Source organism: Phyllostomus discolor, chromosome 12 (assembly GCF_004126475.2).
Source record: "Phyllostomus discolor isolate MPI-MPIP mPhyDis1 chromosome 12, mPhyDis1.pri.v3, whole genome shotgun sequence".
NCBI classification, from domain to species: Eukaryota; Metazoa; Chordata; class Mammalia; order Chiroptera; family Phyllostomidae; genus Phyllostomus; species Phyllostomus discolor.
The window spans coordinates 77595753-77615218 of NC_040914.2; the positions used below are offsets into that span (position 1 = coordinate 77595753).

General features: G+C 44.4%; 1 protein-coding gene and 1 long non-coding RNA gene across 4 annotated transcripts in view; one reads left to right on the plus strand and one right to left on the minus strand.

Annotated features, from left to right (window-relative positions):
• Positions 1 to 9136: 9136 nt before the first annotated feature.
• LOC118497585 lies at positions 9137 to 10814 on the minus strand. The gene is made up of 2 exons (XR_004900120.1): positions 10624 to 10814; positions 9137 to 10131 (listed from the first exon to the last, which is right to left on the minus strand). It is a non-coding gene; the product is annotated as an uncharacterized LOC118497585 (long non-coding RNA).
• Positions 10815 to 10826: 12 nt separating this feature from the next.
• SPG7 (SPG7 matrix AAA peptidase subunit, paraplegin) overlaps positions 10827 to 19466 on the plus strand; it is a 42453-nt gene continuing 33813 nt past the window's right edge. Inside the window, exons 1-5 of one of the 3 annotated variants that reach the window (XM_036012411.1) lie at positions 10830 to 11045; positions 12179 to 12199; positions 12978 to 13080; positions 14950 to 15039; positions 17950 to 18191. In XM_036012411.1, coding sequence (XP_035868304.1) covers positions 10863 to 11045; positions 12179 to 12199; positions 12978 to 13080; positions 14950 to 15039; positions 17950 to 18191 — 639 coding nt within the window. In that variant the 5' untranslated portion in view covers positions 10830 to 10862. Of the gene's footprint in view, positions 11046 to 12178; positions 12200 to 12977; positions 13081 to 14949; positions 15040 to 17949; positions 18192 to 19466 lie in introns of all 3 variants that reach the window. The other 2 variants (XM_028534764.2, XM_036012412.1) reach the window with 2 other exon arrangements.

Here is a 19466-nt window from a genome sequence, read left to right on the forward strand (position 1 = left end):
CTCTGTACCCAAGGATTTTCCTACAGCCCTACCAGCATTGATGCCTTTTTAAAGTATAAATATATGATGTATTATTTAATGAAATAATCACAAACCCAATTACAGTGAGAGTAAAAAGTCTTAACACTTTTTCTTACTAAGGCTGTGATCATATTGCATAATGTGTTCTATATAATGACTTTCAGCCTACAGAAAGCAGTGGCCTTACTCAGCTGAGTAACATCCAACAGATGTTTGGGTGCCTACTGTGTACTGGATGCTGGTACAGCAGAGAAAAACACAAAAGTATCTTAAACATGCTCACAATCCAAATAGGACTTGAAACACCATCTTGTAATTATGTAACTAGTGTAAAACATGCCAGAAACTTTGGTGGGTGGCCATATTCAGTGAGTGACATGACGACACCCACCTGCAAAGAAACCACAGATTTACCACCACAGAGTTTCCACCCTTCTCCATCCCTGGAACCTAGCCTTGGGAACCTAGCTGAGCTCTTGAGCTCTGCTGGTAACAGTCATTGGGACAGCAGCCCTCTGGCTGGTGCCCCTTCTGTGAATAACTACAATGCTTTTTTTCCAGGATGGTCAATTCAGAACCTTTTACTAATGCTGAATTCAGGAAGGAGTTAAAAACATATTCTCCAAGTTATCCCTAGGAACTTTAAGATGTCTTAGCTTCAGATAAGGCTCACAAGGGATAACCTTCAATCTAATACTGACAAGTTCCCTTTTTAAATGTACAAAACTCACAGATATCTTTGATTAAAAGAATTCTGATTATGTTAGAATTGCCATGATCAACTTAGGCCACTGGTTCCTGAAGTATAGTTCAGGAACCCCTGGGGGGTTCTAAGGCCTTTGTGGAGTCAGCAAAGTCCAACTATTTTCATAATAATGCTAAGGTTTTTTGTCTGTTCCACTTTCCTCATGCGTGTACCTGGAATTTTCCAGCAGCTATATGACATAGGATGATGTTATCGCTCTGACAACTGAAGAATGTGATCTTATGTTTTAAACTTTTCTTAGTTTTTGATATTAACATGATAAATATCAGTAGACTACAACCCAATTTAAAAAAAGCTCTTAGGCCCCTGGGTAGTATTGACATGTTTATGAGCCTGAGGAGGTCCTGAGACCATCCCTGGGCCAGGTAGGTTGGTTAGATCATCCTGATAGACCAAGGTTGTGGATTTGATCCCTGGTCAGGGCACATACAAGAAACAACCAATGAATGCAAAAAATAATTGGAACACCAAATTGATGTTTTTTCTCTCTGAAGTCAGTAAACAAAAAAAAAATTTTTAAGTGGTCCTAAGATGGTTTGTGACCTGTTTGCTCAGGCTTAGTTCCTCCAAGGACTGTGCAGCTGTGAACATGGCAGCGCAGCACCTACTGAGTGCCAATTATGCCATGGTACAGCCCCAATGAACATAAACACATGACTGGGTTCTGTTGCAGGTTTCTGGTTGGGCGCATGCAAGAGGCAACTAATCAATGTTTCTTTTTTACATCGATGTTTCCCTCCCTCTTTCTCCTTCCCTTACCCTCTCTTTAAAAATAAATAAATGAGATTTTTTAACATTTTTTTATTTTTTATTTTTTAGAGAGCTGGGAAGGGATGGAGAAAGAGAAGGAGAGAAACATCAATGTGCGGTTGCCTCTTGCGTGCCCTCCACTGGGGACCTGGCTTGCAACTCAGGCATTTTCCCTAGACTGGGAATTGAACTGGTGACCCTTTGATTCACAGGCCAGCACTCAATCCACTGAGCCACACCAGCCAGGGCAATAAATAAAATCTTTTTTTTTTATTTTTTTAAAGGATTTGAGGAAGAGCTTTTTTTTTAATTTTATTTATTTTTAGAGAGGGAAGGGAAGGAGAAAGAGAGAGAGAGAAACATCAATGTGTGGTTGCTGGGGGCCGTGGCCTGCAACCCAGGCGTGTGCCCTGACTGGGAATCAAACCTGCGATGCTTTGGTTTGCAGCCCACGTGCAATCCACTGAGCTATGCCAGCCAGGGCGCAATAAATAAAATCTTAAAAAAAAAAACAACAGATCATGGCTATAGAATATGAATTCAGTCTTTTGTAGACAAAGCCCCATGGAAAACTCTCCAAATATAACACAGTCTTCAGTATCCTACACTCTGAGACCAACTCTGCCCTGACTGAGATCTTGGGGGAAAATGCTCACCATTCAGGTCCTCAGTTTCCCCATCTGCAATGGGGCTAAATGAGAGCCCTAATACCTCTAACTTGGTTAGAATTGTCTCTGGCATGTAGTAGACATTAGTGCTAACTTATTGTAAAACTAAAGAGATTGCTACTTTATCTCTGTGGAGCGTTGTGAGGGCTGTAGCACAGAGAAGCACAGGCACAGGAATGGAGGCAGTGCTCCAGCGCTTTGGAGGGGATGGCTGCTAGCTGGCAGCGGGGATGGCTGTTCTCAGAAGACAATACAGATCCCTGGGGTCTGGAAGTTAGATGTCACTAACCCAACAGGTGGACATGTAACAACTCAACAGGGAGAGAAAGGTGTTTCAGTGTAGTAGGATGGTAGGGAGTTTGGGGGAAATGGAAAAAGATAGTGTGTGGAGGTAGAGCATGGTCAGGCCTTAGTGTTTTGTGAGCTGGAAGATGGCCAGTGGAGCTGTCTTCATGTGTCACTTCTGCACCTGCTGGTATGAAGCAGAGGCCTTTGGTGATGGGTTTGCTGGGAGGAATGATGCATCCTGGTCCAGGTCCCCACTGCATGAACCTGGATGTCAGTGACTAGTACTTTCCTGGAGCAGACAACCCCAGAACCGCTCACCCCTTCCTGCTTCACCTGGTTCCTGGTCTGGAGATGGTGTTTTATGAGTGTGTATACTTTTTACAACACTATAATATAATACAGAGATGCTCAGGGACAGCAGAGGTGCTCAGTAGTGTAGGACTTAATATATTTTGTCACTAAACCCAGCTTTAATTTGCAACTTTAAACTATCTAGATAATAAAAAGGTAGATTTCATGTGAGTTCATCCTGAAATGCTACTGAACTGCTCCTGCATTTTAGTGTTGAATACTGTAAATCAGGGGTGTCCAACCCGTGGCCTGCAAGCCACATGTGGCTAAGGATAACAATGAATATGGTCCAACACAAAATCGTAAATTTACTTAAAACATTATGAGATTGTTTCGTGTTGCAATGTATTTAATGTGTGGTTCAAGACAGCTCTTCTTCCAGTGTGGCGCAGAGACGCCAAAAGTTTGGATACCCCTGCTAGCAGGTAAATCATCTTCCAGTGACCCTCAGCTTAGCATCCATGCTGTGCAGCGAAATTGACTTCACCAGGCTGCAGGGGAACTGCTGCCTTGCCCTCTTTCCCCAGACCTCCCACAAACATGCTTCAGTTCTTTCTTTCTGCAGAAGAGAGGACTGTAAATGTAGTCCATAGGATTTGTTTTGTCTGCTCTGTTTGCAAAAGTGTGACCTCAGATAGGATTGCCTTACAGCCCAAGTAACAACTGTCAAGTGGAATAGAACACAAAATAGCAGTGATGGAGATGGCAGAACCCAGATTGCATGCTTTGATTTGAGGCATATATACAGGCAAAGTATCTTCCTATCTTCAAATCATCTCCAGTTGAACTCAGTCAGGTCCCAAGCCTCCTCCAACCATGGCTGTCCATGAATCTTAGAAACACAGGATAGGATCCTCTGGGAAAAACTGCTGAATGTGCCATAGGAAGAGCCTGGTGCCTAGCCATGATCTGCTGGTGTGTGTGTGTTTTTCTGGGGGGAGTGGAGGCTTAAGTGAGCCATGGTTCAAATTCTATGTAGAAGTAGCCACCTCTTCCTCTGTCAGATCAGCCCTGTAAATTACAGTGAAAAGGAGACAGTACCTAAAACCATTTCTCTAAGACCTGAGTTGTGGCTGCTGCTCCTAGTCAGCCTGTGAGAGAGGGTGGCTAATCTGGGTGCTCAAGCTGGGCAGTCACTTCCTGTTGGCACTGTGGCCAGCCCCCTTGCCTCCATGGGACTGTGGGTCCAGCAAAGCAGCCAGCCACCCAGGCAAACATGAAGCCACCCAGGCTTTCTTGTGCCTCCTGAAGACCAGTTCCTCTCACCCCACCTCACTTCCATCCAAATAGCATCTTTCTCTCTGGTGGTGTGGCAGCCTCTCCCTGCTCTCCCTCTCCCCACATCTGGCTCTCTGAATTCTATTCACCATGAAGCAGGCCAAATGATGCTTTTACAACAGAACAGTCAGTCCTTGCTCAAAATCCTCCACACCCTCCACCTCAAGCACAAAGGCAGGGTCCCGACAATGGCAGTGGAGCCCGGCACCATTGGGCCACTCCAGCTTGGGCTTGACCCCAGCCCTGCCCACTTCCTCCAGTCTCCACTACACATGACTCTCGTCCCAGCACACTCCCAGTTCTGGGAAGACACTCTTACCTTCACTACTGCTCTAAAGTCCCCTTTCAAAATAGCAAATTGTATCATATATATTTCAACACAATTTTCTTTTTTTTTTAATATTTTATTTATTTAGTTTTAGAGAGGGGAAGGGAGAGAGAAGGGAAGAGAAACATCAATGTGTGGTTGCCTCTCACACACCCCAGCTGGGGGCCTGGCCCACAACCCAGGCATGTGCCCTGATTGGGAACTGAACCAGTGACCCCGAGGTTCATAGGCCGGCACTCAGTCCACTGAGCCACACCAGCCAGGGCTCAACACAATTTTCAAAGTCTCCTTCCCTGAAAAGCTGGCCTTGACTCCACCCTATCTCAAGCTTTATTTGTCTCTGGCCACTTACAGTCTTCTCACTGTGCTTTGTTGACTCATTTTACTTTTTCTCTCTCCTGCCACTAGAATGGAAGCTTCTTGAGGACAAGCATCATTTTGCTCACTGCTATGTCCACAGTATCTGGGGCTTGGCTACACATAAAAATCTCCTTTTCTCTCTAGTTCTTCATTCTCTATAACTGCTTTGGGAGCCTCTCACCAGTCTCTCCAAAAACTCACCCCATCAAATTCTACGCACCTGGCCCCTTTCACTCCCTCTTCCCCTCTGCCAACCATCTTTACATTAGGACCGTAACAGCTCTGATGTGGCTTTTCTCCATCCTCTTGCATCTCTCTTCCTTTCTTTTGACCTGTTTTTGTCCTCTTTTTGTTCTGCATTACCAAACATCCAGGAATGGACTAGCAATCTCTGAGGACAGAGCAGGAAGTTCTGAATTGGCAAAGCAAGATTTTTCTTTAGCAGGTTGGCAGAAAAGGCAGGGATATAAAAAAAAAAAAAAAAAAAACAAGGCAGGGATATCTGTGAACACTCACTTGCCACTGAATCTTTTTCCCTGCCACACTGTGGCTGTCCAAATTCAATGTGGTTCGTGGGAACTTCTACAAAAGCAGATCCATAACTGATTTGCTGAAAAACCATCATGACCCTAGACTTTTAGGATTCAGGCCCAGTCAGCTAGAGAATACTCTGTGCCTTACTGGAAAATCACAAAGGCCTAGGGCTGTCCTCCTTTAGGGAGACAGCATACTCTGTTCAAGATATCTAAATGGAGCAGTTCTGCTGACAGTTGCCAGCTGTGGATTATGGAGTGGAGATATAGCCAGTCTGATCACTGGCTACATTTGCTGGCCAGCGACAAGCAAATAGAGAATCCTGTTGGCTCCATGACACATTCAACTGAAAACTGTTGAGAGGCCATGTACAGACAAGCTAACTTTTTCTTGCTATAAATTGCTTATCATTCCCATAATAAGTAACCCCTGGGACAGACAGCTATCTGGCTAGTAACTTGTAGGCATAGGCTATAAACTGGACAACCAGACATGCTCCTTCTTTAATGGTAACTGAACCCAAATGAGGCTTCTGAACCCACACTGGGGAGTTGAGAAGGTACCCTATACTGCTGGTCAGAAGTGACTCCACAGTAGCTAACGGACCTGGACAGGAAAGCCCCAACTTGAACGTATGAAAATCCAGTGTAAACTTGCCTCAGAACAAGGGGGTAGACTCATAATAAGGAAAGAAAGAGGTATCTCATTTGCAGTGACTAGATCTAGGGACTCAAACAGGCTGTCTCAAGTCTCTCCTGTAGCCTTGGCTACCCCACTCTCTGTGTGGGCCACATTCTCTCCAATCACAGCTGGCTTTCTCCTCGGGGTGGGAAAGGTGCCAGCAATACTCTGGATTTATCCTTCTATTCCATCACCTCAAAGGCAAGGTCCCTTCTCTGTCTTCAAATAGAAGTCCCGAGGAAGGACTTCTCTGGGCTGTGGCCAGTGATCAAATTGGCTATATCTCCAATCTATAGTCCACAGTTGACTTTCCCATTCCTGAACCAATAATGTGTCATTAATGTGACAATATGAAAGACTGGGATCACATAATTGGGGCATTTTGCTGAGCAGGTCTGAACAACACATATCTTTTATAATCATCACTATGGTCAGTAGCCTCCAAGCTGACCCTCAATGACCCCTGCCCCCTAAGGTCATCCCTGCCACATGGTACCATATCATGGGAGCAGCCCCATGGAAAGTCCACTCGGTGAGGAGCCAGGGGAGGGTTTCACCTTAAAAGCCCATTCTCGCCCTGGCTGGTATAGCTCAGTGGATTGAGCATGGGCTGCAAACCAAAGTGTCACAGGTTCGATTCCTAGTCAGGGTACATGCCTGGGTTGCAGGCCATGACCCCCAGCAACCACACATTGATGTTTCTCTCTATCTCCCTTCCTTCCCTAAAAATAAATAAATAAAATCTTTTTAAAAAAGTCCATTCTCTAGTGCTAGACACACATCAAATGATCGTAGCACTGCCAGTTCAACTGCACCCATGTGAGAGACCCTGAACAGCTGGAACTAACCAGTCAGCCACTCCTGGATTCCTGTCCCTCAGAAACTGTATGAGATAAGCACTACTTGTTTGAACTTGCTAAGCTTTAGGGTAATTTGTTGCAAAGTAATAGATAGCTGATACAATCAACAGAATAAGTGGCTAAATTAATGAATTTGCTAAGTACTGTCCAGTTATGGAATTAAAATTATGAGAAGAGGTTACAGACCCTGCCCTTTCAAGCTCTCTCCTAAATATCTGTCCAAAGTCCCACACCAGTCTTAAGAAATATTGTGGAGTGTGCAGCTAATTAGTCAAACGCAAATTCCTGTAGTTTTTTGCTAGTAGAAATGGACTTTCATCATTTCAAGAACGAAATCTGTGATTATGACATCTTGTTGCACGTGTGATGAGTAAGACCCAGTTCACAAGTGATGAGAAGAATAGTTTCCTAAGACAGATCTTTAGTTCAGAAACAAAATTTAACAAAATTCAAAGAGATAAGTTTATTCAAACATTCCACAAGGGAGTGTATTTTATAGAAGACACCCTAATATTAGGCAAATACCTAGTTGTAGACCAGGTCATTCAAAGCTGTGTGACTTAGCCTCAGTAGGATGAGCTCACCTTCATGACTACAGTGCAGCAATTATATTGTGCAACAGTCCAAAGGCTTCAAAGGCCAGGGTAAGTGTGGAAGCAACTGAGCTTTAAAAAATGTTTAGAAGTTTAGTTGCTGCCAGGCTGCCTAATTTGGAAAGGAGCAAGTAATTATTTATTTTGATATTAATAAGGAAGACTAGATCTTAAAACCAAAAAGATCAACCTGTCTCCGGACTGCTAAGGTTTTATTCCTATTTTACAGGCAAGGCACCAACAGATGTTCCAAGAGAAGCTTGCCTGAAGCCCTTTAGCTAATATTGAGCAAGGACTCCACCATGCTGAGGAACAGAGGGTGGAGTTCTCAGGATGGGAGTGGAACAGATGCACTCTCTGTTCCTCTCCCCTTAAGGCAGCCCAGGCTGAGTGGCCCTTCTACAGCTCCTGAGGCTCATTTTGCTCATGGATTTTTTAAAAAGATTTTTATTTATTTATTTTTAGACAGGGGAATGGAGGGAGAAAGAGAAACATCAATGTGTGGTTGTTTCCCATGTGGCCCCCACAATGGAGACCTGGCCTGCAACCCAGGCATGTGCCCTGACTGGGAATTGAACCTGCAACCCTTTGGTTTGTAGCCTGGGCTCAATCCACTGAGCTATGCCAGTCAGGGCAGATTTTTTTTTTTAATAGAGAGGGAGAGAAACATCCACGTGAGATAGGAACATTGATCAGCCGCCTCTCACATGAGCCCCAACCAGGGACCAAACCTATAACAAAGGCATGTGCCCTGACCTCGCTTTCTGGGATGACACTCCAACTGAGTCACACCAGTCAGGGCTTGCTAATGGATCTTGAACTGGATCTAGAACAAATGACATCTGGTATCAGGGTGGCAGTGCAGAGACCTAAGGACATGCCCTGAATCAAACTGGGTGTTCACTGTGCGATTGCTTCTCAGACGGTTAAGGGAAGCCACGTTGAAACATCCTGATGAACACAGAGTTCAGAGAGCTGAGGAAGTACAAATTAGTAAACAGAAGTTGCGAAGTTCCAAAAAAATATAATGGTGACAGAAATGGCTGAAAATGAACTTGATGTCCTGGTGGGAGATGAAGCAGGGCCTGAGAGCCAAGTTAGATACAGTGAGCCAGCTTTCTTCTACAGAGCCTTCTCCTCTAGGTCCAGGGCATGGGGTACCTGAATCTTTCAATCCCTACTGCACAGGAGCCTCTGCTCTGAGCTACTGCAGAGGTGGGACTGAAGCAGGTGGGTTCAGAATCATGATTTACCACTCACCTGAGTCCTGGGACACAGCCAGCCTTCAAAACACATTTGTTAAATAAATGTTTGAATAAATGAATCAATAGTCTGTTTTCCCAGAACCTCATTTCCCACGGCATCCTAGGAGTAACTCCTGGATATGAACGCCTTCCTGGTTCACAAGTTGCTTTCACATACTTTAATTGCATTTTATCTTGACAACAACTCTGTGGGAGACCCAAGGCTGATATTAGCCTTACTTGGTAGATAATTATCATCCCCATTTTACTGATGAGAAAATTGTGGCTTGGAGAAGTTAATAACATGCTCTAAGTCATAGGCTGAGAAGGACAGAAGCCAGTGTTCTTTCCCCAGAAGCTGGCCCTCTGCCAACACCCTGCACTGCTTACAAGTGAATCACCAGGCAAAGAGGCTGAAGCACAATAACAATTTTATTTCAAACAATATTGATGGGATTGTATCTTATACTTTTCCCAAACACATTCAAGTTCGTTAGAGGCTTTGAGGCACAAATCCCCTGAACTGGGTAATGATGGAACAGGCCTGAGGGTGAGGAGCTTGGTCACTTCCTGTCAGGGAGACTTTGCACAAGCTTCCATAAGGCACGAGAAACCACTCTGGTAAGTATGGTTACAGTCACAGGACTGGTCTGCGGAGAGAGTGAGGGCAAGACACAGAGAGCTAGATAGCAGAAAGTGGGTGGGACAATTTAACCAAGAAAAAAAATGGTGAAGGAGGAAACTGGGGAGAATGGATTGTTTGTGAAGTAAAATCGTAAGAGGACAATTGAAACAAAAAGGGCAGTTCAGTTGCGTAACTCAGGGGCAGCTCTCTGCTTAGTGGCTGCTTGCTCAACGAACCACAAATAAAAACCTCTGCAAAAGCAGTGGCTGCCAGAGAGCCCAGGACCAATAATCAGGGCATTTAATTAAACAAACAAACAAACAAACAAATACCAATGTCCTCAAACCTTCCCAGTTTCGGGGGTAGGGAGGGGAAGGATATACTAATCATACATGTTACTTTGTAATACTTAAGGCATAATGGTGAGTGATCCAGAAACCAGTGAAACCCCAGTCTGAAACTCTGTGCCATCACTTCTCAGATGTGACTTTGGACAGATTACTTTGAATGTTTCTGAGTCTGTTCTTCATCTCTAAAATAGATCTTGATAGGAATGTTTGATATGGAACCAGACACTAGTTTGCACTCAGGAAAATGGTTATTATTATGACTCGTCCTTGGGAATTCAGGGAATACAGAAAAGCACAGAAACAAGTATGTCACCATAACCCTACCTCCATAATACATTCACCTTAGTCTTTGCTTTTCCTGCTCAACAAGCTTTTCAGGTCTCCGCAATCAGCAGTCTCAGAACTAAGCATTCAACCACAGAGCAGAGGTAGGCCTGAAAGGGGTGGGTAACGTCAGGAAGAAGCCAGCCAAGGTCAGGACCCCCCACATGCACTGCCTGAGTCCGGGATAAAAACACACTCTTCACTGCTCGTTCCCCAAAAGCAGCGAGTGGACTCTAGTGTCCGGGAGGTGATCTTGCCCATCTGGACTGGGAATTACTTTCAGAAATGACTCAGAAGATAGTTGAGAAGATTGTTGTCTACTCAAACATCTGTAGGGCGAGATTCCAGACATCTGCCCGAGCTGGGGTTATTCCACACCCTCCTTTTCCACATCCTTCCTCTTAATCCATCTGCGAGACGTGCCCTCTCCGCGCTCCTCGCGCCCTCTCCGCGCTCCTCGCGCCAAAACGTGGCAGGGTCAGGATCGTATTCCTATTCCTCGGTCTGCTCACGTACCCTCGGCTTCCTCGCTCCACTCGGGGACCCGACGCTACCTGCAGCCAATCCCTCCCCCCGAGCGGCCCCGCGCCGGGTCGCTATACCTTTGCTCTCGGGCCCGCCAGCCTGCAGCTATACTCGCGGTCCCCAGCACCGGGTGGCACCTCAATAAACCGCTGGGAAATCCCAGTCAGACCGGCGCCAGTAGGCCGCACTACTCTGGAAGCCGGATGAAGGAAAGGAAGCCTTTGCTCAGCCAGCCACGCAAGCGCCCCCGCGGTTGCCCGATCGCGCAGACGCACACAGGAGGCTCCGACTGCGCTGCCGCCGCTTCCGGGCCAACATGGCGGCCGCGTGGGTGCTGATGCGTGCCCTCCGCCAGGGCCAGGGCTCGGGTCCGGACTGGCTGCGGGGCCCCTGCTCGGGCTGGGGCCTAGGGCTCTACGCTGGGGTCGGGAGGAGGTGGCCGTACTTCGTCCACAAGACGCCAATGGGTGTCGCCGGGGCTGGAGGCCGAGCCTTGCAGGTAATCCCGGTCGCGTAGATGCCGCTCCGGCCGGGTCCGGGAGGAGACCCCGCAGGGGTACAGGCCCCGGCTTGGGTGTTTCCAGCCTGTATATTGTGTGTCGATATTTTTGCCCGTCTTCCTTGCGTTTTAAAATCGAAAACACTAAGAGTTTCTCCATTATAAAGCAAAGAAGTATTTTACACTTGGCTCGCAGAGATCTGAGACTCGTCAGGTTGAATTCTAATGCTTTCCGTACTGGAGTTGGCCATAGACGTTAGTGGCCGCCTGAGGGATTTGTGTGAGCAAAATACCACGTAATCGTATTTAACTTTCGTCGTGTAGCTTCAGATGTTATCCACACAAATTCATGGAGCACCCTCTGTATGACGGTTGTGTTCCAGGCCCTGCTAAGGTCGACATTTAATCCTGAAAGCAAACCCTAAAAAGTACTGGTGCGTTTTACATGACTTGAGGACCAGTTTTAATTGTGATGCGATTCTATATTACTGGCCACTTTCCTGAATCTGAGGGCAACTATTACACTTAAAAGATTTATTTCTTTATTTTTAGACAGAGGGGGAGGGAGAAAGAGAAGAGAAACACCCATGCGAGAGAAATACATATTGGTTGCCCCTCATACATGCCTCCACCAGGGACAAACTACACACCCAGCCATGTTGATTCTTTGTAGGACAACGCTCAACCAACTAAGCCACACTGGTCAGGGTCAGGGCTTTTTTGCTTTTAATTCTGTTGAGAAGGAACATAATTATCTTTGTTTAGTCTATAAAAATAAAGGCTGAAATAGACAATTTACACATACTTGTGAAATGAAAGCAAATTATCTCACCAATGGCTATAATAGCAATAAACTAAGTAAACTAGTTTAAACAGCCTTTGAGGCTGACTTTGAAGAATGATTTGTGTGTGTGTGTGCTATATTTAACACACTGATGTTACTTATTAGTCCCAGTTCACACTCTGTGGCCCTCCCTTATACAATCTCTGGTTATTTCTGAGGCAAGATTAGTAGTAATTAAATGGGGCAATAATTGTATAGACTGGGAATTTTTATTCTATTGTTAAAGGAAATTGCATGTAATGTGCTCCTCATGAAAGAGCATTGATCAAGGTGTTACTTTTCTCCATAGCAACAGCAGACCAGGAATGAGGTAAGGAAAAAAATTAAAAATAAATAATGAAACAAATGAAGAAATTGCCAATACAGATAAAGTTAAATTGGCCCTTGAGAACATGAAACACATTCAAATGGGAGAATGCTCATCTTGAAAACAGAACTTTGGAAATACAGGCTGGTAAGCTGCTGTAGTAGTACCTCGAAGTGTTCTGCAGCGAGTGGCTGTCTGGAGACATCAGGAGTAAAGGGTCTGTCACTGAGGCGTTTCGGAGCCTCTACTCTTTTTGTACTGCAGGAGAGTTGTGAATCTGGAAGCACAGGATGGTAGCTAATGCTCCATTCCTTTAGTTCAGTGTTTCTCTGACTTGCTCACTTGCTTTTGATGTTTTTGTATCTTTTTTTTTAATCCTCACCCAAGCATATGTTTTTAGTGATTTTTAGAGAGAGAGGAAGGGAGAGAAAGATAGAAAGATCAGTGTGAGAAAGAAACATTGATGGGTTGCCTCCCGTATGCACCCTGACCAGGAACTGCACCCACAACCCTTACTGGGAATCAAACGTTTCACTTTGTGGGATGATGTCCAACCAACTGAGCTACACTGATCAGGGCTTTTTTTCTTTTGATGTGACATCAAAACTTTGAAGTAATGATCAGACTATTACTTCACATTTCAGGGCAATATAAACATTACAAATGTATAAATATTTGAGCTTTTAGAAAAGATTTTGCATCAGGGAATTAGTTCACATTGCTTTGGTGTGCTAAAATGTTGATGCGACTAATCCTGGGTATCGTTTTTTTTTTTTTTCAGAGTTTGCAATTGCGACTGCTAACTCCTACCTTTGAAGGGATCCATGGATTATTATTGAAACAGCATCTAGTCCAGAATCCAGTCAGACTCTGGAAGCTTTTAGGTGTGTATCTACTGAAAGACAGAAGTGATAGGCAAAGGCTGTCCTATTTGTGAATAAATTAGGATAATGTTGCTGGTTTGACACTGACAGAAAAATGAAATTGCTAATAGGAGCATTGGCTTCTATTTATTGTGAGCCCTTAGGTGCTCTGAAATGGAGTTCACAAAAAGGAAGATTGTCCAAGATCAGAACAGGCCATTTTTGCTTATTTTGAAGTTAAAACAGATTTTTTTTTAGTTATTGATTTTGGAGAAAGGAAGGGAGAGAGAGAGAGAAACATCACTTTGTTGTTCCACTTATTTATGTATTCATTGATTGCTATGTGTATGTGTCCTGACTGGAGATCAAACCTGCAACCTTGGTGTATCCAGATGACACTCCGGTCAACTGAGCTACCTGACCAGGGCCTTCCCCCGACCCCCCCAGTTCTGGTGTATAACAATAATTGGGCTGCTTGAAAAAGTATTGTCGTGTTCTTTAGCAAGCTGCAAGAGTACTCGTAAGGTTCTGCAGAGTGGCTTGTATATTTTATATACAGAAGGTAACTAAAAGCAGCCAGGAAATAGTTTACTCTCACAGTCGAGTTGCACCGTTCAGTGAGACTCTACATCCTGCTGTCTTTCTTGACCTTAGGTCAAAGGATCTTAAGAATTGCCATCTGTAATTTTACTCTTCCCTTTATCTAGTTGGAATAGGGAAAAAGTAAAATTTTCTGACTTCCTAATGTACATAAATAGCCCGGTACCCACACATGGTCAGGAAGAGCTGTGACTTGTGGGCAGTTTGCACATCTGTTGTCTGTGTTTTCTCATTTAGATCTGCACATGCACCCGGTGGCACACACTTCACCCTTCAGATAGCCTGAACTGTGTCAGGGGGTCATTAAGATAGTTTCACTTGTGATTCTGTTAATGTCTGTGAAGAAAAGTACAACTCAGTCATCTTTTGAGAATCTTTCTCCCCATTTTTAATACTGATTTGTTCAGACCTTAGGTAAGGCAGAACCTTTTGTGTGAGGAGTGTTATGTGATCCTGTCTTGGTGATGGTGACCCTTGCCTTGCTGCCTTACTGCATGTGCCAAAGCCACTTGTGTCATTCATTTGTTTAAGTTCATTTAAAGTGACTGTACAGGCCCTGGCTGGGTAGGTAAGTAGTTAGAGTGTCGTTCTGATACATAAAGGTTGTGGTTGTGATCCCCTGTCAGGGCACCTACAAGAATCAACCAGTAAATACATAAATAAGTGGAACAATTAATCGATGTTTCTTTCTCCCCGCCCCACCCCCCGCCAAAGATTTTATTTATTTTTAGAGGAAGAGGAAGGGAGAAAGAAGCATCAGTGTGTGCTTGCCTCTCAAGCCGCCCCCACTGGGGACCTGGCCCACACTCTAGGCATGTCTCCTGACTGGGAATCGAACAAGCAACCCTTTGGTTCACAGGCTGTCACAGAATCCACTGAGGCACACCAGCCAGGGCATGACCAATGTTTCTTTCTCTCTTCTTCTCTCTTTCTCTCTCTCTCCTTCCCCCTTCTTCTCTCCCTTTAAAATCAAATTTAAAAAATTAAATAAAAATTAAAGTGATTGTATGTATTAAAGGGATTTTTTTCCAACAAACTCATGATACTTTCTCAAACTTATGTTCATAACTAATTTGCATTTTCTCACATTGACTAATTTAAATTACAAAGATACTTCATATGTTGAAGTAGTTTTTTATTCTATGATTTGTAAATACTGTACTATTCTAGATCTTACAGGTTTTAAATAGCTACTGTTTTAATTTGTTTATTCAAGAATATACTCTTCTCTTAAGTGTTCCCTTGTAGTTGCAGATCTTGATTGTGAAATAGTTTCCCAATTCCTTGTAGGTGGCGCTTACTATTTTAACACCTCAAGGAGGAAGCGGAAGACTAAGGACCATGATGAGTCCAAGGGGAGGACCCCCGAAGATGATGAAGGTAGGTCTGTTGGATCTTCTGGAAAAATGGCTAGTTTGGTTGTCTTCACCTGTACATTCTAAGCATCAGGAAACCTGTCTTAAAAGTTGGGCAAGCCCAGGCACCTGTGCTCCCCGTGCCCTGAGCAAACCTGCCCCAATCTCTAAATGCCATTGCTGGATCCTTCCTATTGGTCCTTTTAGGGATGCTTCCATCAGCACCTGTGTCCCTTGTCTTCTTCAGAATGCCTAAAGGCACATGGCATTTCTGTTTTTTTGTGTGTGGAAAAAGTGAATCTTGGATCTACCCTGAAGTCAGAGTTCTGGGGTGGGAGGAAGGCACCAGAACTCCTTGGCTGAACCCAACCCCATATACACCTGGTTAGTGTTTTCACTGCCCCAGGCTTGAGAAGCAGCCCCCAGAGGGGAGGAGGGTACTGTTGTAGGGCCTTGAAGAAAGTAGGAGATCACTGTCTCATAAGAGGACCACTGTGGTCCTGCGTCAGCCCCCAGCTGCAGTTCACACTGAACTCACTTGCAAATCTTAAATGTCATCTCTACTCTGGAACTGGGATGGGGTGATCATGTAAAGGGTGAGGGAAATAAAAAGCTAAGTCTGAGGTGAGTGGATCCCTAAGGTGCAAGATGGCTGCTAGGAGCTGATGATAATGAAGAGTGAACTGGGGACAGCCTGTGTTAAGAGTGTAGATGTGTGATGAGTACACCAGGCTGGTTTTTATTTGAAAAGAATTGGATTTTGGGGGAAAAACAAAACAAAACAAAAAAACAGAACAGGTGTTTATTGGACTCCACATCTAAGCTGCTCTTTTATTGTTTTTAGACATTCTTGCAAAGCTGTCTTATTTAACACCAAGCTGTATCTTTTGAAAATTGTAGACCTTTTTAACACTCTGAACAGATGGTTGTGAGTCACAGAATTGCTCTAAATCCCTTTCATGTAGGGTGTGGGAGGAACAACAGTTGATTTGTGCACTGTGCCACCCAACCAGAAACAGGGGACTTACTCACAAATTCAGTGTCTTAAATGTATTGAAAATAGACATTTTGATCATATAAAGCCTCTGAAGGATAGATGTGTTGACATGAGCCTCATTCATATCACTGTGTTGTAGTTTGATGACTGTCAATGTTGTTAATTAGAAAACAAGACTGGCCCCTGGGTAGCGTGGCTCAGTGGATTGAGTGCCAGCCTGTGAACCAAATGGTTACCAGCTTGATACCCCATCAGGGCACATGTCTGGGTTTCAGGCCAGGTCCTCAGTAGGTGGTACATGAGAGGCAACCACACATTGATGTTTCCCTTTCTTTCTTCCTCCCTTCCCCTATCTCTAAAAATAAATAAATAAAGTTAAAAAAAAAAAGAAAAGAAGACTGAAAATTAAATATTTGAAGTACATGGTTTCTAAAGAATTAGTACTCACCTGAGAACATAAATTTGTTTTTTCAAAATAAGTGGTAGCCTTTATTTAGCTGTCTTTTGTGAATGTGAGCTTTACATATTAGATACATTACTGTAATCTATTATAACAAGATATGGTATCTCAGATATACCTTCATGTTTTCAAAATGATTACCAGGACAGCCTCACTAGGATTTTTTTAATTGATGATTTTTTTAGAGAGAGACATCAATCTGTTGTTCCACTTATTTATGCATTCATTGGTTGCTTCTTGTATGTGCCCTGACCAGAGATTGAACCCGCAACCGTGGCTTATCAGGATGATGCTCTAGCCAACTGAACTACCTGACTAGGGCCTTAGTAGGTTTCATTCGTGGGTTTTTTTTTTCCAACTTTAGAATTTCTTTATTTGTTCTACTGTTCTGTTTTCTCATTTATTTTTTAAGCTGATTTAAAAACCTTTTGAATTCCTCTAAACTGATGGTTGGAGAGGAAGGTGGTGTGTTTGTGGGTGACACCTCCAGGCAGTGCAGAGAGGAGCGGTGCACACTGGGTTCCAGCTGTGCTCCTGTTCTTAGAAAAGTGACCACATGTGCAGCTTGGGGTGGACCTTTTACCCCAGACTTTGGGTTGAGCCCTACGTCTGTCCCGGGTCCTCTCTGCTCTTTACCTGAGCAGATGAGCATGTTTGTGCATGAAGGAGCACATGGATTGTGAGGAGGACAAAAAAAATGGTTGAAGGTTTGGCTGCTGAGGTAGGTCTGGACCCATGTTGGTCAGAACTGGTGAAGGATTGTGTTTATATTTCTCAGTGGGCATCGTTAATGACAAATCTGATAAAATCTAGTTGTTGTGTTGGGAAGGATGGCCCTCACTACACAGATGAGCTAAATAGGGACCTCCTGGTCTGGGACCTCCTCGTTGTAAACACAGGTACCTGACGGTTGTAAGGACTGGGGTAAGTGGGCCATGACCACAGAAAGCACCACATAAACAAAGGCCAGCACCTCCCCTCCATCTCAGCAGGGGAGGTACTTATCTGATTGGGGATTTAGGAGGAAGGCTATGGTATTTGTTTGTTTAGGAGGAAGGTAGAAGATATTTGTTTTAATGTGATTAATAACTTACACACATGTGTCAAAAGTACTCTACTGATGATGCTCAGAATCTAATCAATGTGGAGTTCCTGAATTCATTACAGCTTGGGTCAGATGTATTTTCAGTGAAGGGGTCTACTGTGTGGTGGTCCTGGGAAGCTTTTTGACTTAAAAAATGGCTTCACATTATCTGAGCCAGTGAGACTTCTAAATGGAATGTTGGTTACTTCGAATGACTTATGTTTAGTGTTTGTCTCAAATCACTTTGTTGAAAAATAGGCCAAAATGTAGGACCTTTTAGGAGATGAAACACGGCTGTCTCAGTGTTGAGCTTTCCTGGCAAAAGGATGTAAGGCATTGAGGGTGGGCTTGGCCTGCAGCCTGTGTCTAACACTCCTCTGGTCCCTGCTCACAGAGGAGAGGAGGCGCAAGGAGAGGGAGGACCAGATGTACCGAGAGCGACTGCGCACCTTGTTTGTCATCGCCGTTGTCATGAGCCTGCTGAATGCACTCAGCACCAGCGGGGGCAACATTTCCTGGAACGACTTTGTCAATGAGATGCTGGCCAAGGGCGAGGTACAGCGGGTCCAGGTGGTGCCCGAGAGCGATGTGGTGGAAGTGTACCTGCACCCTGGAGCCGTGGTATTCGGGCGTCCTGTAAGTGATGGCAAGAGCACACGCTTGAAAAGACCTGGAGACGCATGTGTAACCCCCCCTTTCACTCAGTCCCTACCCACCCTATTTTGTTTTTAAACCTTCACCTAAGTACTTGCTCATTGATTTTAGAGAGAAAGGAAGGGAGGGAGAGAGGGAGAGAAATAGAGATGTGAGAGAGAAACATTGATTGGTTGCCTACCATACATGTCCCAACCAGGGACCGAACCTGCAACATAGGCATGTGCCCTGACGAGGGATCAAACCCACAACCTTTTAGCCTCTAGGGTGACATTTTTACCAACTGAGCTACCTGGTCAGGGCCACCCTCATTTTTTTGGTTGTTACATTCATTGAAGGTTTTTGAGTGGTGGCCCACTAAGATGATGCTTGAAATGGGGAGAGGCAGTGTTGTCTTCAGCTAGGAGCTAGTGGGGTCCACAGTTGCCTCAGCCCCAGGAGAGAACCCCCAGTATGGTCAGCACTGGAGAGTGGTATCCTAGTCATAGAAAAGATGGCAGACATTGCAGAGGGGTCGGGAGGGTGAGCATTCATGCCAGGTAGGGAGCTGGCCATCAAAGATGGGGAGAGAGCCCTGGCTGGTGTGGCTTAGTGGGCTGAGCACCAGCCTGAACCAAAGGGTTGCTGGCTTGATTCCCAGTCAGGGCACGTACCTGGGTTGCAGGCCAGGTTCCCAGTGGTAGGCATGTGAGAGGCAAGCACACATTGATGTTTCTCTCCCTCTCTTCCCCTTTCTCTAAAAATAAATAATTAAAAAAAGAAAGATGGGAAGAAACATACCTATTGACAGTGGCCTAGTTGTCTGGCACCACTGGGAAATGAGGTGGGTGTATGGAAACTGGGCCCCAAAGCTGGACTGTGTGAAAACCCTGGGCAAAAATGAATCACTCCCTCCAATCTCTGATTCCCTTCTCATTCTCCAGTAACCACAGCACCATAGTTAGGCCCAAGAAAGGTAACATTAATACAGAATATTTTCTTCTTTCTTTCATTCTGGACTGTAAATTCTTTTTTAATTAAAGCATAGTTAACATACAGTATTATATTAGTTTCAGGGCATAACATAGTGATTTGACATTCATATACCTTACAAAGTGATCACCACAAAGAGTACAGTATCCATGTGTCACTGTACAAAGTTACTGTGCTATTATTGACTGTGTTCCCTATTCTGTACTTTACATTCCCATTACTTAATTATGCTATAATTCCACCTTTTTGCCCATATCCTTCATTTCCCTGGCAACTGTCAGTTTT